General features: G+C 44.9%; 1 protein-coding gene across 1 annotated transcript in view; it reads left to right on the top strand.

The window, feature by feature from the left end:
- The window catches only part of TRPC6 (transient receptor potential cation channel subfamily C member 6), a 250146-nt gene that overhangs the window by 106401 nt on the left and 118949 nt on the right, over positions 1 to 24796 (top strand). Inside the window, exon 2 of the mRNA XM_069759187.1 lies at positions 5509 to 6283. Within this exon, the coding sequence (XP_069615288.1) occupies positions 5509 to 6283 (775 nt within the window). The remainder of the gene's footprint in view (positions 1 to 5508; positions 6284 to 24796) is intronic.

Genomic DNA, 24796 nt, shown 5'->3' with positions numbered 1-24796 from the left:
TGGTTTTGTGCACCTTGCATTTGGGAGCACTCTGGATTAGATAAGATGATCAGTAGCTAGCCAGTAAATGTGTCATGTTTGTCATAGCAGCAGCTATGCTTACTGGGTACTACCCCTTTATAATGTCCATATTCTCTTATAGGGCTTATTAATCTGAGACAACCTCTTAAATATCAATAATATTAAGAAGAAATTGTAAAAAATGATCGTACATGGCAATTTTTACCAACTTCATTTAATGGATCTTGTAGATGAGACTCCCTTGGGGCTTCTACATTTTAGTGGTCGCTCATTTCCACAGTATTGGGGTAAATGCAGGAGATCTCGCTTAATTAAAATGGACAAGGACCTTCATGAGTCTCTCCCTGCCAATATATGACAAAGGGGACGGATGCTATTAGCAGACAGCAGATCTATTGATATTCCTCTGATGACTGTGAAGGGGCAATGACTTTTGGATATGGGATGGACCCCACTCCTTCTTAAAACCACCATAACTACTGTAAACCTAGGTACTAAAATAAATACACAAAACACATTATTTTGGTTGTCAAAATGGCCACAGCTTTTATTCAAATCACAGGATTAAATAATCACAGTAGGAGTCAGGTGGAGTGCTAGTACATTGGGATTCACAAGTACTGCGATATCCCCAGCTGTCTGACATACAGCACCAGGACAGACAGCCATAAAGGGGCGGCACGCACTGGCTTGCCATTCAAGCAGAGCCATTAAACTTTCAGAGCACCAATGACCCTATTATCCTCACTCCTGTGCTTAACCACTGTGCCCGCCCCTGATTGATGTTACCATTACAACGTCCTTGAGGCTGGCCACCAAAGCCGAGCCTGCTCACCACCATGAGGTTTTACATCCTCTATTAGTTAAAATGAGTCCACCTTAACTTGTCTGCAACTTCCACCTGACTCCTAAACCGCAAAGCCGTGACGGGTTATAAATTCCAAGTCTCATTTGACACCTTTTTTTTTTTTTTATAATTAAATCATTTTTGCAAACTTAAAAATTAGGAGTCCCTGCAAAAGCATTAATGGGACTAAACTTGGCAAACCCCCAACTCACAAAGAGTCATCCTACAGCGCTCAGGAGAGGAAAAACCCCCTGTGGAGGAAACCTCCAGGGAACCATGGCTGAAGGATTGCCCTTCCCTTGGGCTTAGAAGGTTGCCACAAATAATAACTCTTTATAGCCAATATACAATTGAACCTGGTACAAGATATACAATGACAAATTCAAAAATACAATAAAGCATTTATCATTATACAAGCAATAATTAAAAAGTGTAAGGACAGAGATTATAAACAGGGCGGGAGGGCGGGTAATGTTTCCTCCTGTCCATCGTGTGAGAGAAAGAGGGAGAGCCAGAGTTGCCTCCCCTATATAAGCCCCACCCTCCTCACAGTAATACACCAGGCACAAACATCTAAACTCCTTCCTCTTAAAGCAACATCACTCTTGTTTAAAATCTACACTGCAATACAAACAAAGGCTGCAGGAGTTCTCAGTCCACCCATCCCCAAGTCATGTCCACCTCCGTCTAGTCTCCGGTGGTTTCTTAAATGTTGGAAAGCATCAGAAGACTTCAATTACACAAAGCAGATAGGGCCCTAAATCATCTCCTGAAGCGGATGCCATGTCCGATCAATCAGATCTATTAAGGAATTGTTAAAATGAAATGAGAATAAAACTTGACGGAATTGTTTACTAGCAATGTTTCTTGCCCTTTGTTCTCCTTAGGTTGACAATTTTCGTATTTCGTAGTTTTTGCTGCACTTTTTCCAATTGTTCTAATTGTTTCAATGCATCTAAAATAGAATTTTGATGCAACTTTCCAAATAGACTTAATCATAGAATTGGTGTATACAGCACCTTTCATGACCTACGCTATACAAGCAAAAGTATGTGCACCTTCAACATTACACCTACAGAGCTTTTACGACCTCCCATTCTACATCCATAGACATTAATGTGCAGATGGTCCCTTTTCGGTTTTAACAGCTTCCAATTCTCTTTTTGTCATGACTTTGGGAATTGCCCATTCAACCAGAAGAGCATTTGTGCGGTCAGACACGTAAGTTTGAGAGAGGTCCGGGCTCACAATCTCTGTTCTATTTCATCCCAAAAGTGTTAAATTGGGTGGAAGTCAAGTTCTTCAACACCGACCTCCCCCAACTATGCCTTTCTGGACCCTGTTTGTGCACTGGGGCACTGTCATGCTACAACAGAAAAGGGCCTTCTCCAACTGCTCTAACAAATTTTGAAACAATCAATTGTTCTAAATGTCTTCTGTTGAAATATTAGGATTTTGCTTTACTAGAACTAAGGAGCCTGTGCTGACCCTTAAGAAACAAACTCATACCATTATCCCTGCTCCACCATCTCCACAGCAGGCACAATGCAGTCACGTGGGTAACGTTCTCCTGGGATCACCAAACCCAGATTCCTCCATCAGACGCCAGATAGTGAATCCATCACCGCACAGAACGCGTTTCCTCCAGACTCCAGCGGTGACACTTTTACACCACTCCATCCAATGCTCGGCATTGTGCTTGGAGATGTATGGCTGCATGCAGCTGCTCAGCCGGGAAGCTCCCCGCGGGGGCGCAGTGTTTGTGCTGATGTTAATTCCAGAGGAGGCTTGAAGTCCATTGTGACTTTTCTGCTCTATGATCCTCCGCACTCGGCCCCCCGCTCCGTAACATTACAGGATCTCCACTTTGTGGCTGAATTGCTGCTGTTCCTTACACTTATCAACAGGGTCGGACTGGGGTGTCTGGGGCCCACAGGGGGAATGGACCCTAGGGGCCCGCCCTCCAGCTATATGCAAATAACTTAGCCATTATCCTATCAATAATATCACTCAAAGGTGATGGGGTAAGATTTAGGAGGAAGAAATGTCACGAATGGACTTTTTATCCCGGTGGCTTCAATTACTGGACCGCGCTGGTATTGGTGAGCTCTACTCCACCGGCCGTTCTGCCACATGTTAATAAAGGCAGATGACACGGCGGGTGCCAGAGGTTATACATCAGGGGTGAAGGGTCAGATGTTATACTCTGGAAATCTGAAGTCAATTATTAAGATGTCCTAATACATTTATCCATATAGTTTATGCATTTTCCAAAAATCATATTTTAAATATATTTAATATATTTAATCCAAAAGATGTAACTACAGAGATAAATGAGTGATATTGTATATTATGCAGTTGAGTCTACTATCTTAACCAGATTAATTTCAGATATACCCTATAGGCTTCGAACCACTCCTATATTTTTTCTGTTCCAAACTCTATTCCAGAAGTGATTTTTCTTTATAGACGCCCAACTTTTTACTAAACAAATTCAATAAATTGTGCTTACATACCAGCAAAACCTTTGACACACTGCATTCCACATCACAACCACTGGTTGGCCAGATATAGACACGTACAGTATAAGTATCTCCCAACAGACTATCACAAAACCTTTATTTTGTCAGTTAGTTTCTTGATACTTATGTCAGGATTTGTAAAGGAAAGCTAAGGAAGAGCTGGTTAAAGTGTTATTTCCTTTTTCGTAAATGGATACTGACGAATAATACTTGTATACAAGAAATGTTTCAGTTTACCGTTTATTAATATTTGCAGCCATTCTTTAGTTATAAACACATTTGTTTACAGCTCGTTACCTTGGAGACCGACCATTATTGTTTTCTGTTGAGCTCGTAAGCACTGCTTTGAAGCACTGCTTTGAAGCTGGCCAGAATCGCTGGAGCTCACTGTTACCTCTTAATCCCGGCCAACTTCAGTGCAGTGCTTGCAAGCTAGACAGCAGCAGTGGTCGGTCTCCTAGGCATTGAGCTGTAAACAAAACAAAGGTGTTAATAACTCAAGAACGGCTGCAAATTTCAATAAGCAGTGAATTGCAAAAGTGCTTGCTTTTTCAAGCACTATAAAATAACATCCACTTATGAAGATGAAAATAACCCTTTAATTACAGATTGCGATATGATACATAATAAAGAATAGATTTCCATCTGCCTAAGAAAGGGGGAAACCCTGGCTGATGACATCACTGCACCTTAAAGGGAAGAGGAGTTTTATGTTAAGTACAGAGGTCTTGCTAAATAAATCGTCCATAAGAGTGTACATAGCATATTTGCACATGGGACAGTCTAGGTGGCTTCCCCGGTGGTTTGGTGGTTTTAGTGATGTTGAGAACCGGAACAGTAATTTGATCTCCACATTTGCTGAAGTGTTGGGAAATAAGAAAATAGAAGATTTAATCAAGTCATGAGAATAAGATTGAGCATCAGGACTTCCTGTTTTGAGTAGTTAGCGTCAAACTGCTCCTGAAAGGGGCCTTATTTTTATCGTTGCTCCGAGGCCTTCTATATTCTGGATACCCTACTGCTCCTCTATCAATTTTCACACTATATGCAATCATTATCACAAAATAATAAATGTAGAAGATAACTGTATACCCTACAAATAAAATAGTGTGTGTGGTATTGTAGCTGAATGCCGCTAACTTCAGTAGAGCTGAGCTGTAATGCCAGGCACAGCCTATGGACATGAGCGGCACTGTTTTTGAAGTAAACAGGCATATTTTCATCTATACAAGTTATTAAAAAAATGCAGTTTGATTTGAAAAAAACAAAAAAAACAAGATGAACAAACAAAACTATTCTAAATTAGCCCTCCCCGGATCCATTGTCTGTTATTGTCTGCAGCGCTGACATCAAATTGACTGCGCTGCAGCCAATTAGTGAGCTCAGCAGCTCGGAGTGCCTTCTTCTGTCAATCCGGGCAGAGCCATTGAGCTTAGTTGTTGGTTGCAAAGCTGTCAACGTGACGTCAGACAATAATAGACTCCGGGAGCAGCGGTGGAGACTCGGTGCTGGACCCGGGGAGGGTGAATAAATTACAGCTGTGGGACAGGGGCTTTCTGAATTCTTTAGACTCCTTAAATATCCAAGTGTCCAACAAATAACATAGCCTATGCACAGGATAGATGATAAAAGCATAGTTACTGGAGCATCCCCACAGCTTATGAGAATGAGGGTTCTGAAGTCCGTGTGGACTGAGCATGTGCGACCATCACTCATATAGTCAATGAATGGTCGCACATGCTCACTACTGCTCTATCAACACTAAGACTTTGGTACCTTGTTCTTCTGGTCGGTGGCTCTCCCAGTCATTGAATTCCTACTAATCATACGTTATCACCTCTACTGTCTTGATTTTGGGGGAACGCTCCCATTAATTATGACACAAAAAAGTAATATATAGGTTGTGGCTCTCACTGATTGTAGGTTTATACGGCTAGTATTGGTGAGATGTGTCTAGTTGCACCTGCCGGTAACCACTACACAATGTCCCAACAGTTTGGTGCTCCTACCACAGGTTTTGCTCAGTCAAATGTGTTACATTTCTGGTTGGGGCGCAACTGGTTTTAGCTTTTTTTATTACTTTGTTGATCATTTTCTTTTTTCTTTTTGTCTTCCTAGGCGTGCCACTGACAATAGGTTATCTCATAGACGGCAAACATTGCTTAGGGAGAAGGGCAGAAGACAAGCCAATAGAGGACCGGCTTACATGTTTAATGACCGTTCCACCAGCCTTACAGCAGAGGAAGAACGTTTTTTGGACGCAGCGGAGTACGGTAACATTCCGGTAGTTAGAAAAATGATGGAAGAGTGTCACGCGTTAAATGTCAACTGCGTAGATTACATGGGTCAAAACGCTTTGCAATTAGCTGTTGGCAATGAGCACTTGGAAATTACAGAACTTCTACTTAAGAAAGAAAACTTGGCCCGGGTTGGGGATGCGTTACTTCTAGCCATCAGCAAAGGATATGTGAGGATAGTCGAGGCTATACTGGGACACCCGTCGTTTGCTGAAGGGAAGCGGCTCACCACAAGTCCAAGTCAAGCTGAATTCCAACATGATGACTTTTACGCCTACGATGAAGACGGGACAAGGTTCTCTCAAGACATCACTCCCATCATTTTAGCTGCTCACTGTCAGGAATATGAGATCGTTCATACGCTTCTAAGGAAAGGAGCCAGGATCGAGAGGCCACATGACTATTTTTGTAAATGTTGTGAATGTAGTGAAAAACAAAAACATGACTCTTTTAGCCATTCCAGGTCCAGGATTAATGCTTATAAAGGTCTTGCCAGTCCGGCATATCTGTCTTTGTCTAGTGAGGATCCGGTCATGACGGCTTTAGAACTCAGTAATGAACTGGCCGTATTAGCAAACATAGAAAAAGAATTCAAGGTGGGTGCCGTACGTGATTGGCAAGTGAATTTCCAAAAAATGTGTATAATCATGGAAATGCTATTGTACTGTTGAATAGAGAAAACTGCTGTATTACATTTCAATTAACATACATTTATCTGGATGAAAATTAGATGATGTGAGCTTAGCCTAATAATGAAAGAGGTCAATGAGATATTTGGAAGCAGGACGCTCAGGAGGATGTAGAAAAGAGTGGGGCCACAAAATGGAGTCTAATTCCTACTTTTTTCTGTGAGTTTGCATACAGAATGAGCTGTCGATCACAGTGTGTGGGCGGGGAAAGCGGGACTCACAGGCTTTCTGTATAAGTGAGAAAAGGACTCGCAGGTAGGGTTGAGCGAAACGGGTCGAACATTTTCAAAAGTCGCCGACTTTTGGCGAAGTCGAGTTTCATGAAACCCGATCCAACCCCTGTGCGTGGTCGGCCATGCGGTACGCGACTTTCGCGCCAAAGTCGCGTTTCAATGACGCGAAAAGCGCCATTTCTCAGCCAATGAAGGTAAACGCAGAGTGTGGGCAGCGTGATGACATAGGTCCTGGTCCCCACCATCTTAGAGAAGGGCATTGCAGTGATTGGCTTGCTGTCTGCGGCGTCACAGGGGCTATAAAGGGGAGTTCCCGCCGACCGCCATGTTACTGCTGCTGATCTGAGCCTAGGGAGAGGTTGCTGCCGCTTCGTCAGAAGCAGGGATAGTGTTAGGCAGGGTCCATTAACCACAAAACCGCTTGTGCTGTAGCGATTTCCACTGCCCAACACCACCTTCGGTGTGCAGGGACAGTGGAAGCTCCTTTTTTTTTTTTTTTTTTTCCTCAGCGCTGTAGCTCATTGGGCTGCCCTAGAAGGCTCCCTGATAGCTGCATTGCTGTGTGTACGCCGCTGTGCAAACCAACTGCTTTTTTCAAAGCACAAATCCTCTTGTTCCTTCCTTTCTGCACAGCTATCTTGTTTGTTTGTCCACACTTTTTATTTAATTTGTGCATCAGTCCACTCCTTGTTGCTGCCTGCCATACCTGGCTGAGATTACTGCAGGGAGATAGTAATTGAAGGACAGTTCCTTTTTTTTTTTTTTTTTTTTTTTGGTGGGAGATTAAGATTGACATTTCTGCTAGAGTGCCATCTCTGTCTGTGTCATCTCTCACTCAGTGGGCCATAGAAAGCCTATTTATTTTTTTGCTTGATTTGGGTTCCAAAATCTACCAGAAAAAATCACAACATCAATCAGTGGGAGAAAAATATTGGCCTCAGGGCTTGTGTGCCACTCCTTACTCCTGTGTGTGCCATCTCTCACTCAGTGGGCCATAGAAAGCCTATTAATTTTTTTGCTTGATTTGGGTTCTAAATTCTACCTGAAAAAATCAATAAATCAATCAGTGGGAGATTAATATTGGCCTTTGGGCTTGTGTGCCAGTCCTAAGCGTGCCATCTCTCTCTCTCTCAGATAGTGGGCCATAGAAAGCCTATTTTTTTATTATTTTATTGGGTTTATAAATTTTCCCTGGAAAAAAAAAAAAGTGGGAGATTAATATTGGCCTCTGGGCTTGTGTGCCAGTCCTGAGCGTGCCATCTCTCTCACAAATAGTGGGCCATAGAAAGCCTATTTATTTTTTTGGTTGATTTGGGTTCATAATTCTACCTTAAAAAATCAATCAATCAATCAGTGGGAGATTAGTATTGGCCTTTGGGCTTGTGTGCCAGTCCTAAGCGTGCCATCTCTCTCTCTCAGATAGTGGGCCATAGAAAGCCTATTTATTATTTTTTTTTTTATTGGGTTTATAAATTTTCCCTGGAAAAAAAAAAAGTGGGAGATTAATATTGGCCTCTGGGCTTGTATGCCAGTCCTGAGCGTGCCATCTCTCTCACAAATAGTGGGCCATAGAAAGCCTATTTATTTTTTGGGTTGATTTGGGTTCATAATTCTACCTGAAAAAATCAATCAATCAATCAGTGGGAGAAAAATATTGGCCTCAGGGCTTGTGTGCCACTCCTTACTCCTGTGTGTGCCATCTCTCACTCAGTGGGCCATAGAAAGCCTATTAATTTTTTTGCTTGATTTGGGTTCTAAATTCTACCTGAAAAAATCATTAAATCAATCAGTGGGAGATTAATATTGGGCTTTGGGCTTGTGTGCCAGTCCTAAGCGTGCCATCTCTCTCTCTCAGATAGTGGGCCATAGAAAGCCTATTTATTATTATTTTTTTTATTGGGTTTATAAATTTTCCCTGGAAAAAAAAAAAAATGGGAGATTAATATTGTCCTCTGGGCTTGTGTGCCACTCCTGACTCCTGTGTGCGTCATCTGTCACTCAGTGGGCCCTAGAAAGCCTATTTTTTGTTTTATTTGTTTTCTAAATTCTCCCTGAAACAATCATTTTATTTTCTTTGGTTTCTAAATTATTCCTGAAAAAAATCATTTTTTTGGTATTTTTTTTTCTCTCAAGTCTCCCTGAAAAAAAAAAAAAAAAAAAATCTGTGGGAGATTCATATTGCCCCTTCTGCTTGTGTGCCAGTCTTGACTCCTGGGTGTGCCATCTCTCTCTCTCTCCCCAATTGTGGGCCATAGAAAGCCTATTAATTTTTTTGCTTGATTTGGGTTCCAAAATCTACCGAAAAAAATCACTAAATCAATCAGTGGGAGATTAATATTGGCCTCTGGGCTTGTGTGCCACTCCTGACTCCTGTGTGCGTCATCTGTCACTCAGTGGGCCCTAGAAAGCCTATTTTTTGTTTTATTTGTTTTCTAAATTCTCCCTGAAACAATCATTTTATTTTCTTTGGTTTCTAAATTATTCCTGAAAAAAATCATTTTTTTGGTTTTTTTTTTTCTCTCAAGTCTCCCTGAAAAAAAAAAAAAAAAAAAATCTGTGGGAGATTCATATTGCCCCTTCTGCTTGTGTGCCAGTCTTGACTCCTGGGTGTGCCATCTCTCTCTCTCTCCCCAATTGTGGGCCATAGAAAGCCTATTAATTTTTTTGCTTGATTTGGGTTCCAAAATCTACCAAAAAAAATAACTAAATCAATCAGTGGGAGATTAATATTGGCCTCTTGGCTTGTGTGCCACTCCTGACTCCTGTGTGCGTCATCTGTCACTCAGTGGGCCCTAGAAAGCCTATTTTTTGTTTTATTTGTTTTCTAAATTCTCCCTGAAACAATCATTTTATTTTCTTTGGTTTCTAAATTCTTCCTGAAAAAATCATTTTATTCTATTTTTTTTTTTCCTAAAGTCTCCCTGAAAAAAAAAAAAAAAAAAAAAAATCTGTGGGAGATTAATATTGCCCTTTCTGCTTGTGTGCCAGTCTTGACTCCTGGGTGTGCCATCTCTCTCTCTCTCTCCAATTGTGGGCCATAGAAAGCCTATTAATTTTTTTGCTTGATTTGGGTTCCAAAATCTACCAAAAAAAATAACTAAATCAATCGGTGGGAGATTAATATTGGCCTCTGGGTTTGTGTGCCACTCCTGACTCCTGTGTGCGTCCTCTCTCACTCAGTGGGCCCTACAAAGCCTTTTTTTTTTTTTTTTTTTTTCCTAAATTCTCCCTGAAACAATCATTTCATTTTATTTGTTTTATAAATTCTTCTGTAAAAAATAATTTTTTTTTAATTTTTTTTTTTCTGAAGTCTCCCTTTTAAAAAAAACAAACACAAATCAGTGGGAGATAAATATTTACATTTGCGCTTCAGTGACAGTCCTGCGTGTGTGCCATCTCATTTGTTGCCAACAACAACAGAGTGTGTAACATTGTGGCTGATTTTCGTTGTGGTCTCACCCACCTGTAAAGGGGTAGCTAAATCATACTGAAGTTATAGCTCACCGTGTAAGTTGTGTGACAGCAACAAATACCGTTAGTTTGGTTACGTTTTTAAAACAATGAGGAAGTCTGGTGGAAGAGGTCGTGGCCGGGGGCGTTCATTGTCAGCTGGTAATGAGGGTAGTGGTAGTGGTGGAGCATCAGCTGGTCGTGGGAAAAAAAATATTGCACCTAAGTCTGGAGCTGTGGAGCCAGGTTCGTCGTCTGGCTACACAAGGCCTCGAACGCTCCCTTTTCTGGGAGTAGGAAAACCGCTTTTAAAGCCGGAGCAGCAAGAGCAAGTTTTGGCTTATCTTGCTGACTCAGCCTCTAGCTCTTTTGCCTCCTCTCGTGAAACTGGTAAATGTCAAAGCAGCGCGTCGTTAGTGGATGTTCACGGTCAGGGACAAGTCGCTTCCTTGTCCTCTTCAGCGAAAACAACAACAGAGAAGAATGCAGCAGGCGACACAACGGGTTACTCCATGGAGCTCTTTACACATACCGTCCCTGGCTTAGAAAGTGAAGCAGTTAACAGTCCATGCCCATTACAAGTTGAATCTGACATGGAGTGCACTGATGCACAGCCACAGCCAGACTACTATCCTGGTCCTTTGACTCAGACCACAACATTGCCATCGCAGGGTGCTGATCAAGAATCAGACCCTGATGAGACTATGTTGCCCCATCACGAACGCTATACCACCGACCGACAAGATGACACAGACGAAGTTGCACACGAGCTACAAGAAGAGGTAATAGATGACCCAGTTCTTGACCCCGATTGGCAGCCATTGGGGGAACAGGGTGCAGGCGGCAGCAGTTCTGAAGCGGAGGAGGAGGGGCCGCAGCAGGCATCAACATCGCAACAGGTTCCATCTGCCGGGCCCGTATCTTGCCCAAAACGCGTGGCAAAGCTAAAACCTGTTGGAGGACAGCGTGGCCATCCGGTTAAAGCTCAGTCTGCAATGCCTGAAAAGGTATCCGATGCTAGAAAGAGTGCAGTCTGGCATTTTTTTAAACAACATCCAATTGATCAGCACAAAGTAATCTGTCAAAAATGTTCAACTACCTTAAGCAGAGGACAGAATCTGAAAAGTCTCAATACAAGTTGCATGCATAGACATTTAACCACCATGCATTTGCAAGCCTGGACTAACTACCAAACATCCCTTAAGGTTGTAGCACCCTCGGCCAATGAAGCTAGTCAGCAACGCAACATCCCTTCCGGCAGTGTAGGGCCACCATTTTCCGCACCACCTGCAGCATCTGTGCAGGTTTCTTTGCCAGGCCAAAGCCTTCAGGGTCAGGGAATCACCAGTTTCGTAGTAGGAAACACTGCATCTAGGGCACCGGTGGCAACAATACCATCTCCCACCGTCTCTCAGCCTGCCATGTCCACCGGCACCCCCGCTAGTTCCACGATCTGCAGCTCTCCAGTCCAGCTCACCCTACATGAGACTATGGTTAGAAAAAGGAAGTACTTAGCCTCGCATCCGCGTACACAGGGTTTGAACGCACACATAGCTAGACTAATCTCGTTAGAGATGATGCCCTACCGGTTAGTTGAAAGCGAAGCTTTCAAAGCCCTGATGGACTACGCTGTACCACGCTACGAGCTACCCAGTCGACACTTTTTTTCCAGAAAAGCCATCCCAGCCCTCCACCAGCATGTTAAAGAGCGCATCGTCCATGCACTCAGGCAATCTGTGAGCACAAAGGTGCACCTGACAACAGATGCATGGACCAGTAGGCATGGCCAGGGACGTTACGTGTCCATCACGGCACACTGGTTAAATGTGGTGGATGCAGGGTCCACAGGGGACAGCAAGTTTGGGACAGTTCTGCCTAGCCCACGGTCTAGGAAACAATTGGCTGTAGCCGTTTGCACCCCCTCCTCCTCCTCTTCGTCCTCCTGCAGAAGCGAGAGCTCGTCCACAGGCCGCAGTCGCACAACCACTCCATCCGCAGCTGCCACTGTTGCACACCAGGTCTCCCATTATGGGGCAGCTACTGGCAAACGTCAGCAGGCTGTATTGGCTATGAAGTGTTTGGGCGACAACAGACACACCGCGGAAGTTCTGTCCGAGTTCTTGCAGAAAGAAACGCAGTCGTGGCTGGGCACTGTAGATCTTGAGGCAGGCAAGGTAGTGAGTGATAACGGAAGGAATTTCATGGCTGCCATCTCCCTTTCCCAACTGAAACACATTCCTTGCCTGGCTCACACCTTAAACCTGGTGGTGCAGTGCTTCCTGAAAAGTTATCCGGGGTTATCCGACCTGCTCCTCAAAGTGCGTGGACTTTGCTCACATATCCGCCGTTCGCCCGTACACTCCAGCCGTATGCAGACCTATCAGCGTTCTTTGAACCTTCCCCAGCATCGCCTAATCATAGACGTTGCAACAAGGTGGAACTCAACACTGCACATGCTTCAGAGACTGTGCGAACAGAGGCGGGCTGTTATGTTTTTGTGGGAGGATACACATACACGGGCAGGCAGTAGGATGGCAGACATGGAGTTGTCAGGTGTGCAGTGGTCGAAGATTCAAGACATGTGTCAAGTCCTTCAGTGTTTTGAGGAATGCACATGGCTGGTTAGTGCAGACAACGCCATAATAAGCATGAGCATCCCCCTAATGCGTCTGCTGATGCAAAGTTTGACGCACATAAAGGATCAGGCGTCTGCAGCTGAGGAAGAGGAAAGCCTTGATGACAGTCAGCCATTGTCTGGCCAGGGCAGTGTACAGGACGAGGTAGCGGGCGAAGAGGAGGACGAGGAGGATGATGGGGATGATTATATTTTTAATGAGGAAGCTTTTCCGGGGCCACTGGAAATTGGTGGCGCGGCAAGGCCGGGTTCTGGTTTTTTGAGGGACACAAGTGACGTGGATTTGCCTGAAACTGCCCCTCAACCAAGCACAACCGCAGATTTGAGAACTGGAACTTTGGCCCACATGGCGGATTATGCCTTACGTATCCTCAAAAGGGACACACGCATAACTAAAATGATGAATGATGACGATTACTGGTTGGCCTGCCTCCTTGATCCTCGCTATAAAGGCAAATTGCAAAATATAATGCCACATGAGAACTTGGAACTAATATTAGCAACCAAACAATCAACTCTTGTTGACCGTTTGCTTCTGGCATTCCCTGCACACAGCGCCCGTGATCGTTCTCACACGAGCTGCAGGGGCCAGCAGACCAGAGGAGTTAGAGGGGCAGAAATCAGAAGTGGCGTTGGCCAGAGGGGTTTTCTGACCAGGTTGTGGAGTGATTTTGCTATGACCGCAGACAGGACAGGTACTGCAGCATCAATTCAAAGTGACAGGAGACAACATTTGTCCAGTATGGTTACAAACTATTTTTCATCCCTTATCGATGTTCTCCCTCAACCGTCATTCCCATTTGATTACTGGGCATCAAAATTAGACACCTGGCCAGAATTGGCAGAATATGCATTGCAGGAGCTTGCTTGCCCGGCAGCTAGTGTCCTATCAGAAAGAGTATTCAGTGCTGCAGGTTCAATACTAACAGAAAAAAGGACTCGTCTGGCTACCCAAAATGTAGATGATCTAACCTTCATTAAAATGAACCACAACTGGATTTCGAAATCTTTTGCCCCACCTTGCCCGGCTGACACCTAGCTTTCCTATGAAAAGGTCTTGCCTGTGGACTATTCTGAATGCCTTTTCCAATCTCGTAATTTTCAGCACCTGATTGTCCAGCATACGACATGTTTACACCTCACTAAATGGCCAAACTCCCCACACGGGGCCGTGGTATCGACACTTGGCGACAGCACCCGTGAGAGTGCAGTTTGTCTGAAGAGGTGGGTGAGCCCGCTTTTGGTCGACGGCACTGCCACTGGGTCCCTCCTAGTACAATAAAGTGTCTCTGGCGGTGGTGGTGCGCACCCAACGTCAGACACACCGTTGTAATATGAGGGGCCCTGGGCCTGTACCGCCGGCCACAAGACAGTTTCCCCCCACCCCAGCTCAAACAGTGCTCTACCACTTGCAAAATTATCTCACAGCTCCACCAATGTTTAGTCTATGCGCTGACATCCTTCAATGCCTGCCACTGACAATACCATTGTATTGACATTTTTGTTATGTTAGGCCTTCGATGCCTGTCTGTGGTCACTCCTTCCACTAGGCCTCCACTGACCACACCACTGCTGCCCGTGTACCCCTGGAACCAATTTAAAATTGCCTACAGCCATGTGTTATTATTTTAGGCCTTCGATGCCTGTCTGCGGTCACTCCTTCCACTAGGCCTCCACTGACCACACCACTGCTGCCCGTGTACCCCTGTAACCAATTTAAAATTGCCTACAGCCATGTGTTATTATTTTAGGCCTTCAATGCCTGTCTGCGGTGACTCCTTCCACTAGGCCTCCACTGACCACACCACTGCTGCCCGTGTACCCCTGGAACCAATTTAAAATTGCCTACAGCCATGTGTTATTATTTTAGGCCTTCGATGCCTGTCTGCGGTCACTCCTTCCACTAGGCCTCCACTGACCACACCACTGCTGCCCGTGTACCCCTGTAACCAATTTAACCCCTTCATGACCCAGCCTATTTTGACCTTAAAGACCTTGCCGTTTTTTGCAATTCTGACCAGTGTCCCTTCATGAGGTAATAACTCAGGAACGCTTCAATGGATCCTAGCGGTTCTGAGATTGTTTTTTCGTGACATATTGGGCTTCATGTTAGTGGTAAATTTAGGTCAATAAATTCTGTGTTTATTTGTGATAAAAACGGAAATTTGGCGAAGATTTTGAAAATTTCGCAATTTTCACATTTTGAATTTTTATTCTGTTAAACCAGAGAGATATGTGACACAAAATAGTTAATAAATAACATTTCCCACACGTCTACTTTACATCAGCACAATTTTGGAAACAAAATTTTTTTTTGCTAGGAAGTTATAAGGGTTAAAATTTGACCAGCGATTTCTCATTTTTACGACGAAATTTACAAAACCATTTTTTTTAGGGACCACCTCACATTTGAAGTCAGTTTGAGGGGTCTATATGGCTGAAAATACCCAAAAGTGACACCATTCTAAAAACTGCACCCCTCAAGGTGCACAAAACCACATTCAAGAAGTTTATTAACCCTTCAGGTGCTTCACAGCAGCAGAAGCAACATGGAAGGAAAAAATGAACATTTAACTTTTTAGTCACAAAAATGATTTTTCAGCAACAATTTTTTTATTTTCCCAATGGTAAAAGGAGAAACTGAACCACGTAAGTTGTTGTCCAATTTGTCCTGAGTACGCTGATACCTCATATGTGGGGGTAAACCACTGTTTGGGCGCACGGCAGGGGTTGGAAGGGAAGGAGCGCCATTTGACTTTTTGAATGAAAAATTGGCTGCACTCTTTAGCGGACACCATGTCACATTTAGAGAGCCCCCGTGTGCCTAAAAATTGGAGCTCCCCCACAAGTGACCCCATTTTGGAAACTAGACGCCCCAAGGAACTTATCTAGATGCATAGTGAGCCCTTTAAACCCCCAGATTCTTCACAAATTGATCCGTAAAAATGAAAAAGTACTTTTTTTTCACAAAAAAAGTTTTTTAGCCACAATTTTTTCATTTTCACATGGACAACAGGATAAAATGGATCCTAAAATTTGTTTGGCAATTTCTCCTGAGTACACCGATACTTCACATGTGGGGGTAAACCACTGTTTGGGCACATGGTAAGGCTCGGAAGGGAAGGAGCGCCATTTGACTTTTTGAATGAAAAATTATCTCCATCGTTAGCGGACACCATGTCGCGCTTGGAGAGACCCTGTGTGCTTAAACATTGGAGCTCCCCCACAAGTGACCCCATTTTGGAAACTGGACCCCCCAAGGAACTTATCTAGATGCCTAGTGAGCACTTTAAACCCTCAGGTGCTTCACAAATTGATCCGTAAAAATGAAAAAGTACTTTTTTTTCACAAAAAATTTATTTTCGCCTCAATTTTTTCATTTTCACATGGGCAACAGGATAAAATGGATCCTAAAATTTGTTGAGCAATTTCTCCCGAGTACGCCGATACCTCATATGTGGGGGTAAACCACTGTTTGGGCACACGGCAGGGCTCGGAAGGGAAGGCGCGCCTTTTAACTTTTTGAATGGAAAATTAGCTCCAATTGTTAGCGGACACCATGTCGCATTTGGAGAGCCCCTGTGTGCCTATGCAATGGAGCTCCCCCACAAGTGACCCCATTTTGGAAACTAGACCCCCCAAGGAACTTACCTAGATGCATACTGAGCACTTTAAACCCCCAGGTGCTTCACAGAAGTTTATAATGCAGAGCCATGAAAATAAAAAATAATTTTTCTTTTCTCAAAAATGATTTTTTAGCCTGGAATTTCCTATTTTGCCAATGGTAATAGGAGAAATTGGACCACAAATGTTGTTGTCCAGTTTGTCCTGAGTATGCAGATACCCCATATGTGGGGGTAAACCACTGTTTGGGCACACGGCAGGGCTCAGAAGGGAAGGCACGCCATTTGGCTTTTTAAATGGAAAATTATCTCCAATCATTAGCGGACACCATGTCGCGTTTGGAGAGCCCCTGTGTGCCTAAACATTGGAGATCCCCCACAAATTACCCCATTTTGGAAACTAGACCCCCAAAGGAACTAATCTAGATGTGTAGTGAGCACTTTGAACCCTCAAGTGCTTCACAGAAGTTTATAACGCAGAGCCATGAAAATAAAATTAAAAAATTATTTTCTCAAAAATGAATTTTAGCCCGCAATTTTTTATTTTCCCAAGGGTAACAGGAGAAATTTGACCCCAAAAGTTGTTGTCCAGTTTCTCCTGAGTACGCTGATACCCCATGTGTGGGGGTAAACCACTGTTTGGGCACACGTGGGGGCTCAGAAGGGAAGTAGTGACTTTTGAAATGCAGACTTTGATGGAATGGTCTGCGGGCGTCACGTTGCGTTTGCAGAGCCCCTGGTGTGCCTAAACAGTAGAAACCCCCCACAAGTGACCCCATTTTGGAAACTAGACCCCCAAAGGAACTTATCTAGATGTGTGGTGAGCACTTTCAACCCCCAAGTGCTTTACAGAAGTTTATAACGCAGAGCCGTGAAAATAATAAATACGTTTTCTTTCCTCAAAAACAATTTTTTAGCCCAGAATTTTTTATTTTCCCAAGGGTTACAGGAGAAATTGGACCACAAAAGTTGTTGTCCAGTTTCTCCTGAGTACGCTGATACCCCATGTGTGGGGGTAAACCACTGTTTGGGCACACGTGGGGGCTCAGAAGGGAAGTAGTGACTTTTGAAATGCAGACTTTGATGGAATGGTCTGCGGGCGTCACGTTGCGTTTGCAGAGCCCCTGGTGTGCCTAAACAGTAGAAACCCCCCACAAGTGACCCCATTTTGGAAACTAGACCCCCCAAGGAACTTATCTAGATATGTGGTGAGCACTTTGAACCCCCAAGTTCTTCACAGACGTTTACAACGCAGAGCCGTGAAAATAAAAAATCATTTTTCTTTCCTCAAAAATGATGTTTTAGCAAGCAATTTTTTATTTTCTCAAGGGTAACAGGAGAAATTGGACCCCAGTAATTGTTGCGCAGTTTGTCCTGAGTATGCTGGTACCCCATATGTGGGGGTAAACCACTGTTTGGGCACACGTCGGGGTTCGGAAGTGAGGGAGCACCATTTGAATTTTTGAATACAAGATTGGCTGGAATCAATGGTGGCGCCATGTTGCGTTTGGAGACCCCCTGATGTGCCTAAACAGTGGAAAGCCCTCAATTCTACCTCCAACACTAACCCCAACACACCCCTAACCCTAATCCCAACTGTAGCCATAACCCTAATCACAACCCTAACCCCAACACACCCCTAACCACAACCCTAACCCCAACACACCCCTAACCCTAACCACAACCCTAATTCCAACCCAACCCTAAGGCTATATGTCCACGTTGCAGATTCGTATGAGATTTTTCAGCACCATTTTTGAATAATCCGCGGGTAAAAGGCACTACGTTTTACCTGCGGATTTTCCGCGGATTTCCAGTGTTTTTTGTGCGGATTTCACCTGCGGATTCCTATTGAGGAACAGGTGTAAAACGCCGCGGAATCCGCACAAAGAATTGGCATGCTGCGGAAAATACAACGCAGCGTTCCCGCGCGGTATTTTCCGCACCATGGGCACAGCGGATTTGGTTTTCCATATGTTTACATGGTACTGTAAACCTGATGGAACACTGCTGCGAATCCGCAGCCAAATCCGCACCGTGTGCACATAGCCTAATTCTAAAGGTATGTGCACACGCTGCAGAAAATGCTGCGGATCCGCAGCAGTTTCCCATGAGTTTACAGTTCAATGTGAACCTATGGGAACCAAAAATCGCTGTACACATGCTGCGGAAAAACTGCACGGAAACGCAGCGGTTTACATTCCGCAGCATGTCACTTCTTTCTGCGGATTCCGCAGCGGTTTTACAACTGCTCCAATAGAAAATCGCAGTTGTAAAACCGCAGTGAAATGCGCAGAAAAACCGCGGTAAATCCACCATAAATCCGCAGCGGTTTAGCACTGTGGATTTTTCAAATCCGCTGCGGAAAAATCCGCATAGGACCAGAATATGTGTGCACATACCGAAACCCTAACCCTAACCCTACCCCTAACCCTACCCCTAACCCTACCCCTAACCCTACCCCTACCCCTAACCCTAACCCTACCCCTAACCCTACCCCTAACCCTAACCCTAACCCTACCCCTAACCCTAACCCTACCCCTAACCCTAACCCTAACCCTAACCCTACCCCTAACCCTAACCCTAGTTCTTACCCCAACCTTAGTGAAAAAAAAAAAAATTCTTTATTTTTTTATTGTCCCTATCTATGGGGGTGACAAAGGGGGGGGTCATTTACTATTTTTTTTATTTTGATCACTGAGATAGGTTATATCTCAGTGATCAAAATTCACTCTGGAACGAATCTGCCGGCCGGCAGATTCGGCGGGCGCACTGCATATGCGCCCGCCATTTTGGAAGATGGCGGCGCCCAGGAAAGAAGACGGACGGACCTCGGGCGGCCAGGTAAGTATAAGGGGGGGGAGATCAGGGCACGGGGGGGGCGTCGGAGCACGGGGGGGTGGATCGGAGCATGGGGGGGGTGGATCAGAACACGGGAGGGAGGATTGGAGCACGGGGGAGGATTGGAGCACGGGGTGAGGGATCGCTGTGCGGGGGGGTGGATCGGAGCACGGGGGGGGGGGTCGCTGTGTGCGGGGGGGGACCGGAGTGCGGGGGGGTTTGATTGGAGCGCGGGGGGTGTGATTGGTGCACGGGGGAAGCGGACAGGAGGACGGGGGAGCGGAGCACAGGACCGAGGGCAGCGGACCACAGATCGGGGGGCTGGGGGGGGCGATCGGAGGGGTGGGGTGGGTGCACATAAGTGTTTCCAGCCATGGCCGATGATATTGCAGCATCGGCCATGGCTGGATTGTAATATTTCACCAGTTTTTTAGGTGAAATATTACAAATCGCTCTGATTGGCAGTTTCACTTTCAACAGCCAATCAGAGCGATCGTAGCCACGAGGGGGTGAAGCCACCCCCCCTGGGCTAAACTACCACTCCCCCTGTCCCTGCAGATCGGGTGAAATGGGAGTTAACCCTTTCACCCGGCCTGCAGGGACGCGATCTTTCCATGACGCATATGCTGCGTCATGGGTCGGAATGGCACCGACTTTCATGACGCAGCGTATGCGTCAAAGGTCGGGAAGGGGTTAAAATTGCCTACAGCCAGCCCAATTTTTTTATTTTAGGCCTTCGATGCCTGTCTGCGGTCCATTTATTCAACTACTACTACACTGACCAGGGCACTGCTGCCCGTGTACCCCTGGAACCAACATCAGAAAATATAAAAATAAGTATTTTGCTTACAAAAAAGAAAATACTGGAGAGATATCAAATGCAGACATTTTAACATTAAAAACAAACACACAACTAAAATCTGGTACAGTGCTAAAAATGGCCACCAGCTACAATTACTTTCTCCTGCAAGTAGTTAACTGAAAGGTTTTTTCAATTGAAAACACACATATGGCATCCACCGAGTGTTGTCCTGTCGCGTCTTCTTTATATTATTGCCGAGAAGATGCAAAACAATGAAAATAATAAAATCATTAATTACCAAAATAATAGAGAAAGTCAACACCACATTGCAAATAAACATTCATTCCAAATAAAGAAGCAGGGCGCGTCCGAGGGTGAGTATATACCTAATAAGAATATAATCACCCTCGGACGCGCAATGCTTATTTCCAACAGCCTTCCTTCCTAAGAATCAGCCCTTCCGTGGTGTAGAGAGACGTTGTGTTACACTCCAAGGTGTTCCCCAGGTTGCCTTTCCTGAGCTTCGATCTTCCGGCTCTCGTTTAGTAGTTGTTGGAAACTACGCTGCATTAGGCCTTCAAATTGGGTATGGGGTGTAGAGAGATGGTGTGTTCCACTCCAAGGTGTTCCCCAGGTTGCCTTTCCTGAGCTTCGATCTTCCGGCTCTCGTTTAGTAGTTGTTGGAAACTACACTGCATTAGGCCTTCAAATTGGGTATGGGGTGTAGAGAGAGGGTGTGTTACACTCCAAGGTGTTCCCCAGGTTGCCTTTCCTGAGCTTCGATATTCCGGCTCTCGTTTAGTAGTTGTTGGAAACTACACTGCATTAGGCCTACAAATTTGGTATGGGGGAAACATTGGCGCATCTGCGGTCCCTCCTTCCTCTAGGCCTCCACTGACCTGTCTACTGCTGCCCGTGTTCCCCTGGAACCAATTTTAAATTGCCTACAGGCAGCCCAATTTATTATGTTAGGGCTTCGAAGCCTGTCTGCGGTCCCTCCTTCCACTAGGCCTCCACTGACCTGTCTACTGCTGCCCGTGTACCCCTTGAACCAACATCATAAAATAAAAAAAAAAGTATTTTGCTTATAAAAAAGAAAATACTGGTGAGATATCAAATGCAGACATTTTAACATTAAAAACAAACACACAACTAAAATCTGGTACAGTACTAAAAATGGCCACCAGCTACAATTACTTTCTCCTGCAAGTAGTTAACTGAAAGGTTTTTTCAATTGAAAACACACATATGGCATCCACCGAGTGTTGTCCTGTCGCGTCTTCTTTATATTATTGCCGAGAAGATGCAAAACAATGAAAATAATAAAATCATTAATTACCAAAATAATAGAGAAAGTCAACACCACATTGCAAATAAACATTCATTCCAAATAAAGAAGCAGGGCGCGTCCGAGGGTGAGTATATACCTAATAAGAATATAATCACCCTCGGACGCGCAATGCTTATTTCCAACAGCCTTCCTTCCTAAGAATCAGCCCTTCCGTGGTGTAGAGAGACGTTGTGTTACACTCCAAGGTGTTCCCCAGGTTGCCTTTCCTGAGCTTCGATCTTCCGGCTCTCGTTTAGTAGTTCTTGGAAACTACACTGCATTAGGCCTTCAAATTGGGTATGGGGTGTAGAGAGAGGGTGTGTTCCACTCCAAGGTGTTCCCCAGGTTGCCTTTCCTGAGCTTCGATCTTCCGGCTCTCGTTTAGTAGTTCTTGGAAACTACACTGCATTAGGCCTACAAATTGGGTATGGGGTGGAGAGAGATGGTGTGTTACACTCCAAGGTGTTCCCCAGGTTTCCTTGCCATTGCTTCGGTCTTCCGACTCTCATTTAGTAGTTGTAGAAAAGTACACTGCATTAGGCCATACAAAATGGGTATGGGGTGGAGAGAGATGGTGTGTTACACTCCAAGGTGTTCCCCAGGTTGCCTTTCCTGAGCTTCTATCTTCAGGCTCTCATTAAATTGTGGTTAAATGGAACAACTGCATTTGGCGTACTAGTTGGTTTGGGGCCTACTATCGGTGTCTGCCACTCCTTGCTGTTCTCCTGGTTTCCTGTCCTGAAATTCCATTTTCAGGCTCTCGTTAAGTAGTTGTTAATGTTAGACTGCATTTGGCCTACTAGTTGGGTTGGGGCCTACTATCGGTGTCTGCCACTCCTTGCTGTTCTCCTCCACTGAACAAAGCTGTGCCGCCTGTTTACTACGGTTGCCAATTTTGAACTGCATTTCGACTACTTACTGATTTGGCCCTACTCTCTGTGTCAGCCTCTCATTCCAGTTGTCCTCCACTGCAATGCCCCCTGGTTATTCCTGTGTTACCAATTTTGAACTGCATTTAGCCCACTTTATTCTTTGGGCCTATATCTGTGTTTCCACTTCATCGTGCCCATTGCCCAGCCAGTGATAGATGAGTACTTTGCTGGTACATTGACCCATAACGCAACATTCCCCGTGCATGCTACACAACAACATTGTGACCCTGCTGAAAGTCAGGTTGCTCTTCCCGCATACCATACCACCTTACACGGGGACAAAGAGGAAGGTGCAGATGAAAGTGCAGGTTCCTTCATCAGGTGGGGGGAGGAATACTAGTTGGCGACGTCACTGGCACAGGGCCTCTCATGGTACGCAAAAGTGTTGCTGCCGGTGGGAGGCGACCCCGCCGTGCAAACACACCGCTGTACTTTGAGGGGCCCTGTGCCAGTGCCAATGCCAACAAGTGGGCCCCCCCTGCTTGCTCAGGATCACAGCACTTGCAAAGTTGAAATACTTACCTCTCCCTGCTCCACTGCCGTGACGTGGTCCAGATTTCCTGGGCCCACTAATTACTTGAACCAGCCCTACCCACCACAACTTTAGCCAAATGACCCCCAATTTCAAATGCCTTCCAATTATTATAAGGTAAATTACGCTTGACAAGCTTCATTAAGAAGAATGGATGGTTTTTACATTAAAATGGGCACACTAGGTGTTTTCCTGGCCCCCACTCACTGCCGACTATGCTGCCCCATTGACTTGCATTGGGTTTCGTGTTTCGGTCGATCCCGACTTTACGTCATATTCGGCCGATTTCACTCGACCCGACTTTTGAGATAGCCGGGTTTCGCGAAACCCGGCTCGACTCTAAAAAGGTCAAGGTCTCTCAACTCTAGTCGCAGGCTTTCTGTATAAGTGAGAAAAGGACTCACAGGCTTTCTGTATAAGTGAGAAAAGGACTCACAGGCTTTCTGTATAAGTGAGAAAAGGACTCGCAGGCTTTCTGTATAAGTGAGAAAAGGACTCGCAGGCTTTCTGTATAAGTGAGAAAAGGACTCGCAGGCTTTCTGTATAAGTGAGAAAAGGACTCCCAGGCTTTCTGTATAAGTGAGAAAAGGACTCACAGGCTTTCTGTATAAGTGAGAAAAGGACTCGCAGGCTTTCTGTATAAGTGAGAAAAGGACTCGCAGGCTTTCTGTATAAGTGAGAAAAGGACTCGCAGGCTTTCTGTATAAGTGAGAAAAGGACTCACAGGCTTTCTGTATAAGTGAGAAAAGGACTCGCAGGCTTTCTGTATAAGTGAGAATAGGACTCGCAGGCTTTCTGTATAAGTGAGAAAAGGACTCTCAGGCTTTCTGTATAAGTGAGAAAAGGACCCACAGGCTTTCTGTATAAGTGAGAAAAGGACTCGCAGGCTTTCTGTATAAGTGAGAAAAGGACTCACAGGCTTTCTGTATAAGTGAGAAAAGGACTCGCAGGCTTTCTGTATAAGTGAGAAAAGGACTCGCAGGCTTTCTGTATAAGTGAGAAAAGGACTCGCTCACAGGCTTTCTGTATAAGTGAGAAAAGGACTCACAGGCTTTCTGTATAAGTGAGAAAAGGGCTCGCAGGCTTTCTGTATAAGTGAGAAAAGGACTCGCAGGCTTTCTGTATGCGTTGGAAAAGGACTCGCAGGCTTTCTGTATAAGTGAGAAAAGGACTCACAGGCTTTCTGTATAAGTGAGAAAAGGACTCGCAGGCTTTCTGTATAAGTGAGAAAAGGACTCGCAGGCTTTCTGAATGCGTTGGAAAAGGACTCGCAGGCTTTCTGTATAAGTTGGAAAAGGTCTCGCAGGCTTTAACTAATAATACTGTTTTGTAAGAAGTAACGCTGGGTGATAAGTCTAATTAATTTGATTTAGTTGCCATTTTAATGGTACGCAATACTAATTTTCATCAAAATTGTGAATTTATTTGGAGCTCTAGCCCATGGGCAGGGTTAATATCGTGGCCGATAGAAAGGTTGTAGGCAACAAGGTGCAGAGGTGACCGTGCAGTAGTGATGAGCGAGCGAGCTCAGTAAGGTGTTATCCGACCATGCTGGTGTCCTAATCGAGTATTTTTGGCATGCTCGAATAATATGTTCAAGTCCCGCTGTTGAATCATTATGCTTAAAGGGAACCTGTCACCTGTATTTGGTGGGACCGGTTTTCGGTCATATGGGCGGAGTTTTCGGGTGTTTGATTCACCCTTTCCTTACCCGCTGGCTGCGCAAGGCAATCTACGGAGGACAGAGAATGAACTTCAATCCAATATTGCGGCCAGCATGCAGCCAGCGGGTAAGGAAAGGGTGAATCAAACACCCGAAAACTCCGCCCATATGACCGACAACCGGTTCCGCCAAATTCAGGTGACAGGTTCCCTTTAACTATTGAACTTCGAAGGGCCCATATACTGTTCTTGTACAGGAGCCATCTTCTGTCTGTGTCCCGCCCCTGGTGAAGGCTGCACAATGGTACTGATCAGTCGCATAAATATAGATTAGAATGAATCTTTTGGTCTGTGGGTCACCGCATCCTCCCACTAATGGT

Source organism: Ranitomeya imitator, chromosome 3, assembly GCF_032444005.1.
Source record: "Ranitomeya imitator isolate aRanImi1 chromosome 3, aRanImi1.pri, whole genome shotgun sequence".
NCBI classification, from domain to species: domain Eukaryota; kingdom Metazoa; phylum Chordata; class Amphibia; order Anura; family Dendrobatidae; genus Ranitomeya; species Ranitomeya imitator.
This window is presented reverse-complemented; position numbering and strand designations above follow the sequence as displayed.